The 7,134-nt window shown below is 42.8% G+C and overlaps 1 protein-coding gene across 1 annotated transcript; it reads right to left on the bottom strand.

Moving 5' to 3' along the window:
• Positions 1-1,086: 1,086 nt before the first annotated feature.
• On the bottom strand, positions 1,087-6,903 carry LOC143137530 (myosin regulatory light chain 2, skeletal muscle). The gene is made up of 6 exons (XM_076297765.1): positions 6,813-6,903; positions 5,611-5,709; positions 3,697-3,877; positions 3,042-3,120; positions 2,610-2,658; positions 1,087-2,259 (listed from the first exon to the last, which is right to left on the bottom strand). Exons 1-6 carry the CDS (start codon positions 6,813-6,815, stop codon positions 2,155-2,157), a joined length of 516 nt encoding a protein of 171 aa, XP_076153880.1. The 5' UTR covers positions 6,816-6,903; the 3' UTR covers positions 1,087-2,154.
• Between the last annotated feature and the right edge of the window lie 231 nt (positions 6,904-7,134).

Below are 7,134 nucleotides of genomic sequence, written 5' to 3'. Positions count from 1 at the left end.
AAGTTGTTTTGAGTTTATAGGCTACTATTTATAATTCACTCGTTTTGTTCGTTTTGTGAAAACAATCAAACTCACAATTGATTTCATGATCATTGTTGTTTATATGTATGCTTTCATTATTTCATTATTCTCCTATTTATATAGGCAACTGTCTAATTATTTTTCTCTCGATGTTCAATTTGATGACTTTCGATGAAAATCCTGTAGATGGCGCTTGTAAATCAAACAGAAATCATCTAGTATTGCCTTCATTTTACGGCATAATATCCTCTTTTCGTCAATCTACTGTTTTGGTCTACTTTTCTATCTCCTGCACGAGCAAAATAAGTCAAAATGTCCCATCTTGTTGAAACCCTTTCCGATATATTTATTTTTGTTCATTATCATTATAAAATCATTGATTTATTTCAATATTTAATGAAATTAAATATTGAAATAAATATTGGGGCGGTGGTAGTGTAGTGGTTAAGGAGCTGGGCTAGTGTGCAGTAGCCTGATTGTGAATTGTCGGTTCAATTCCCGGCTTCCAATGTTGTGCCCTTGAGCAAAGCACTTAAGCCCAAGTTGCTCCGGGGACAATGTGATCCCTTGTAATATAGCTGACATATGTTAGTCACTTTGGTCAAGAAGTGTCTGCTAAGTGTAATGTAATATTTTTTTTTTGTTTGTTTTTTGCTTCCTCTGAGTTTATTATTAATAATATTACTATAATGAATGATTTGATGCTGAAGAAATGCAAATATGATTGAAATGTTTATAAAACACTTGTATGGTATTTGTGAAAACATTTGTCTTGGATTTACTTTGAATTTGTAGTGCCCTTAGATACAGTAATATAACTAAGATAGATATGCTCTAAGAAAGGCGCATCCCCCTTTGCAATACATCTTTCCTGTGTCCTGTTTCCAATTAAACAGTGCTCAATTTGACATGTATGCATAAGACAATCTAGGCAGTGTGCAGCCTACATTTCCACAGTAGATGTTTTCTTTCTTTCTTATATTGTTGTACGGATGGTCATCCAATGCCTAAAGCTTTGCTTTGTATTCCTATCCCATTCCAAGTCACACCAAAGGAGACACAAGGTTACGAAAAAATTGGTGTTTTTATTCATTGATGGTTTATTAGTTACAGAGATGTTTTTCGCTAGCAGAGAAATGGATAGACAGCAGAAGGACATAGATATGGAATGGGATGGGGGAAGGAAGATTGTGATGACGGGATCGTAAGGAGGAGAAAAAAGATGCCAAAACAAAGAAACATGTCTTCTTTTGTTTTTTTAATGACCTCTTTCTTACTCATTCTACGTCCCAATCATAAACACTCTCTTATATAAAGATCTTCCAAAAATGTTTGTCCTTTTTAAAAGTCTTTTTCTCTTTCTCCCCTTCCCAGTTAACACCCCTAAAGTTCCTCTGTCTCCAAGGAGAGAGAATGAGAGCAACTGAAAGACAGGGGTGAGGGTTCTATTTTAGAACAAAAGGCACCCCTGCATTTTAACTAGATCTCCTTCACGTGAAGAGTAAAGACAGGGGATGTACTGCTCCACATAGCGCAGTACTCCTGGCCCAGCAGTCCCCCAGCCAGGGCCGAGCGCTCAGTTGTTTCAAATAAGCGAACGAGCACGACGCCATAGCACCCAAGAAAATAACGGCTTCTCTCTGTCACCGCGCTGCTGGTCTGCTTTGCTTTGATTGTATGCATACATGGTGTAGGTATGGCACATGCACTGTTGGGACAGGATCAACAGAGACAGAGGAAAGAGAGGGAGTAGAGAAGAGAGAGAGCGATGGAAGACAGAAAGAGGACAGAGTGAAAGAGAGAGGGAGAGAGAGAGAGGAGAGGAGAGGTCGCTTTCTTGTTTCAAGGTTATTTTATTGAAAATAATCCCATGTCCGCCAAGGTAGCTCACACATTCATAAGCCCAGCACCTAAAAAGCCTCTCACTCGAAAAAAAAAAGCTCAGCTCAGGAGACAAGTCTTTGTTGGCGCAAGTGAGAGGCCGAAGGAAGTCGAAGCAGAGGAACTAGAGCACGCCGAGGAGGGGAGAGAGAGCAGGGTGAGAGTAGGAAAGAAGAGAAAGAAAGAGAGAGAGAGGAGGAAAAGAGAGGCAAGAGTGGGAGAAGTCGAGAGATGGAGCGATGAGTAAAAAAGTTACTCTTCTTCCTTCTCCTCTCCGTGAGTGATGACGTAGCAGATGTTCTTGTAGTCTACGTTGCCAGTCACATCTGGGGGGAAAGCAGCCCACAGGTTCTTCATCTGAGCAGGAGGAGGAAGAGGAAGATGATCAGTCACCACCTCAGATACAACATGACATCCAAACTGGCATAATAAATCGATAATACATTTGACTGAAATATGAATTGCATCAGTGTGTACATTAAACAAATGTTTATGCCGTTTTACTTTGTTGATTATGACAAAGCTGTCTTGTCATACCCTATTCATCTTAAATGAACAATTCTGTTGCCTCTAAAATGCACATCATCTTTATCATGTAACATTATGTGAAGTGGTTTTGTATTAAAAAAAAAGTATTTTATGGGTTACAATCACAAACATTATCACCAACATCAACATAATCATGAACATAATCCATGAAGACTCACCTCCTCAGGGGTGAACCTGTCGCACTGGGTGGTCAGGAGCTCCTCAAGGCTAAAGGGCCAAAGACAAGAGGTCAGAGGGTGTTTCTGAAATCTTCTATGTACGATTTCAACTGATTTAGGCTAATTTACATGCTGGGTCACTAAGGCTACTGAATTCATATATTTTATTCACACTAAATATACATCAACAGTCAAATTGGAATCACAATGCCCACTCACAAACGAAAGGTGATATCTATAATCTGTAATCTTACAAACGGCAATCAATGTAAAAATGCCTGTTGAGTGTGTGTGTGTGTGTGAGAGAGTATGTTTTTGTGTGTGTGTGTGTGTGTGTGTGAGTATATGTGTGTGCATTTGTGCGTGTGTGAGTATGAGTATGTGTGGGTGTGTGTGTGTGTGTGTGTGTGTGCTCAGGATCAGGACACTCACAATTCCTTCTTGATGGCGCCAGTGCCCTCGGGGTCCAGGACCTTGAAAGCGCTCACAATGACGTCCTCGGGGTCAGCACCTACGGAGGGAGAGGGAGAGAGGGAAAGAACGAGAGAAACAAGGGAGGACAGAGAGAGGGAGAAATGGAAAGAGAAAAAGGGGGAGACACAGAGGAAGGAGAGAGAGAGAGAGAGAGAGAGAACAATTAATCAACCAAAAATAGGAAACATGAGACTTCAAGTATACATGTTGTTGATATCAAAACAATTAAAGACACTAAAAGACCCCTAGTGGCGGCAGAGGAGGGGTGCAGATAGGAGATGAGAGGAGAGGTGTAGAGAGGAACATGTGCAGTTAAACAAAGATTATTATTAATATATGATAAATAGTCTTTATTTAACAGCACACATTCCTCTCTGCACCACTAGAGGATAATAGTGCTCACACTTTAAGTACTAGCCTCTAGTAGGCACTCTTATCCTCTAGTCCTAGTATAATACAGTACAAAATATAATAATTGACAGATGCAGTGGTAGCTCCTAGCTATTCTGTAGTGTCCTCTGCACTGCAGCTTAAATGTTATTCTAAGTCGCCTTGGATAAACGCTTCTGCCAAATGAATCGATGCAAATGAATAAATGTGTCCTTGTTCTCACCCTTCAGCTTCTCGCCGAACATGGTGAGGAAGACGGTGAAGTTGATGGGGCCGGGAGCCTCCTTGATCATGGCCTCCAGCTCCTCACTCTTTGTGTTCAGCTGTCCCATAGTGGCCAGCACGTCCCTCAAGTCATCCTTGCTGATGATGCCATCCCTGTTCTGGTCAATGATTGTGAAAGCCTGAAGAAGAAGAAGAAGAAGAAGAAGAAGAAGAAGAAGAAGAAGAAGAAGAAGAAGAAGCAGAAGAAGCAGAAGCAGAAGAAGAAGCAGAAAAGGAAAAGAATAGGAAGAAAGTCCTGGTTAATGTAATTCCCACAAACCATCAGTCTGGTAATCGACTAACCTCTTCACTGAATGTGCAACTGGAGAGAATAAGGTTGGTCAAGATCGCTGAATAAAAATAAAATGAATAAGATTGATTGTATGCCGTTGATCTTTATGATAATGATCTGGATTTCAGCACTCTTATCAGTCCTCACTGATATTTATCTCTGGGGGACGCGAGGTACGAAGATGAGAGCTGCTGGTTGAGTGTATGCAATAATCAATAGTGCTTGCGGCACCATTGAACTTAGCTGTGGGAGTTAACTTATTAACGTGTGGCGTTGATAGACACTGCTCTCCTCAGGATTTAACTTATTAACGTGTGGCGTTGATAGACACTGCTCTCCTCAGGATTTAACTTATTAACGTGCGGCGTCGACGGACACTGCTCTCCTCAGCGCGCCCTGCCCTCCTGAGCGTGCACATCTCTGCCAGCTGAGGAGCCGCTGTAACCTGACCTCCGCCCCACCGCCTCAGCGGACAGCTGCTGCCGACTTGTCTTGGTGAGGTGTTAAAATAGTCTCGGAAGACCTTGGAGGACTTTTAAGGAGAGAGGATTGATTACAGCACCCTTCTGACCCCCTATTTTGCACCCCCAGTGGCCCCCCAGAACTCCCCCCTCCCTACCACCCCCCCACAACCCCCACCCACACCCCATCTAAGTATGTACCTTGCAGTCAGGATATAAAAAGGGAATGTTGCATAAGATTGTGCTTCCTTACTCATAGAGCCTAACACTAACCTTTCTCTGGCTGCTTTTTCACAAATCCATTCTTGTTAAGCTAAATGCCGGAATTTCTTAGAAAACACCTCTTTTCATTTCAGCCTGCTATCCTCAGAGAGGTTCAAAAAAAGTACACAACAGAAAAAAAAGAATATTTAGAAGTTCACATTCTGTCATGAACTGACAAGACAACAACGAACTGATTCTGGAGGTACCCCTGAGTATGCCCATATCTATCTAATAATATTCCTTAATTAAGAAGTCCTTAATTTTCCATTGAGCAGACCAGGAACAGTTACTGTCCTCTGCTTCAGAACCCTCCTTAACTTTTTTCCCAGGAGTGCAACTTAAACGCTCCGTGTGACACCAGCAGTATGTGGCAGCTGTTAGGGTATCACATTCCCAGAGGATCACAAGGAAGCAGGACAAGCACCCTCTCAGAGGCTCACAGCAGCCACGGTAGACATCGACAACTTAGGAGTAAAAAAGGTTTGCGGATCCTCTCCCTCCAACTAGATCCACTCCGTGTGTGGACTAATTCTGTTGAAGTTGTGATGTTGATAGCTATGACGAGGATGCTCGCGTCATAATAAAAGTCTTCCTTGTGATTTTTTTGAGGGATCTTAATGGGGTGGGAAGGGAAGTCAAGCCTTAGCTGCTTATTTATATCACTGGCATCTTGAAAAGCCAGAGCCGAAGTAGGATGACTCTAAAAAAAAGCATCACGAGGTGTTCTTGGCGTTTGGCTCAATGCTACTGTTACTGTAGACTAGCACTTTTTCTCCTCCCCAGAGATGCGGCCATGCTCGGCTGACCCTCGCCGTGCCGCCGTGCGGCTATTTGGAGTGTTTGGAGAGGACCTCACCTCCTTGTACTCCTGAATCTGGCTCTGCTCGAACATAGAGAACACGTTGGAGGAACCGCCATCTCCGCCCTGCTGCCTCCTCTTGGCCTTCTTGGGTGACTGTGGGGGGCGTCAGAATGATCACACACACACACACACACACACACACACACACACGCAGAGACACACACATACACATACACAGGTAAGAACAGAGTCAGAATAGACACAGACATGCACCTTCTGTCAGGTGTGAATAGTAAAGCATGAGTGGTGTGTGACAGTTTATGATGACATTCTAGAACAGAAAATCTCCAACTTCATGTCAGTAGGTCAGTAGTATAATATTTCCATGGTTGAAATGTTTTAAGAACAGCATTTTTTTTTAGATAATATTAAAACAAATAGGCTTCTGTCAAATGTACTAGCTATTGTGGAATAAACTACTGACAAAAAAACTATTGTGCTGTACACAGTATCCAAGGTAAAGTTACAATGAACTACGACAGCATTAACTATCAACAGCTGATTTTGCTATTATAACAAATATTCTAGAACAGTCTAGAATCTTTGCTATAACAAAAGGATAGCCACTAGCCACAGGTTAGCGTCACTGCACTGGAACATGTTTCTGTGGTTTTGCTCATAGGCTTGACCAAGTGATATCTATGGATCAGCCTTGAATATCCCCTTGGGGATCAATAAAGTATCTATGATATCTATGGATCAGCCGTGAATTTCCCCTTGGGGATCAATAAAGTATCTATCTATCTATCTATCTATCTATCTATCTAATAACCTCTGTCTCGAGGATATGTCTAGGAAAGCTGTCAAATCAACTGTCAAAGAGGCGCTAGCAGGGCTAGCTAAAGCCTCAGGATTTTAGAGCAGGACAGTCCCATTAGAAGCTGCAGTGCTCTGGTATGAGATACCAGCAGGGGAGGCACAGTGCTCTGATGCTTCGTCTAGATTCTCTCAGCCGACTGATCATCCTCCAGCTCCTGCCAAGCTCTCCCAAGGCCATGGCAGACGTCTCTCCATACAGTCTAGTCTCCTTCTCGCTACTGAATGTACATTTATATAGAGATATGCTTTTCTTTTTCTTTTTGCTGTCCATGTTTCTAATATCCAAGTCCCTGTCTGCTCGATAGTTAGTCCCCTTGGGTTTTTGAAAGTCACAAGGAAGGTGGGAAATCATTCAAAGGATTGTAAGACACACTCACCATCTCTCAAGGTTATGTGGAGTTTGGGGTTGGTCGAGAGAGGAGAAGCCTACGCCAAGCCGATGTGACTGACATACTGAAGGGGGCCTCCGCTCTCTTATATACTGGCACTTGGCCGACTAACTATAGCCACACCATCAGGTTTGGCAGGGAAGCGCACGCCAGAGAGTGTAAGGAAGCAGGGAGGAGGAGTAAGGATTGACTTGGGGCGGGATGGGATGGGATGGGTTCGGAGGGGGTGGGGGTTGTGTGTATGTGTGTATGTGTGGTGTGTGTGTGTATGTGTGAGTTTGTGTGAGTAAGTGTGTGTGTGTATGTGTGA

Source organism: Alosa pseudoharengus, unplaced genomic scaffold (assembly GCF_046254945.1).
Source record: "Alosa pseudoharengus isolate Yale_2024_CS ecotype anadromous, Long Island Sound unplaced genomic scaffold, YU_APseudo_1.1 YU_APseudo_1.1_scf_21, whole genome shotgun sequence".
Classification (NCBI taxonomy): Eukaryota; Metazoa; Chordata; class Actinopteri; order Clupeiformes; family Clupeidae; genus Alosa; species Alosa pseudoharengus.
This window is presented reverse-complemented; position numbering and strand designations above follow the sequence as displayed.

Coding starts and splice junctions, on each gene's coding strand:
- LOC143137530 (XM_076297765.1), bottom strand. Junction 3,121..3,696: donor GTTCGGCGAGAAGCTGAAGG/GTGAGAACAAGG, acceptor CTCCCTCCGTAG/GTGCTGACCCCGAGGACGTC. Junction 2,659..3,041: donor GGCGCCATCAAGAAGGAATT/GTGAGTGTCCTG, acceptor TTGGCCCTTTAG/CCTTGAGGAGCTCCTGACCA.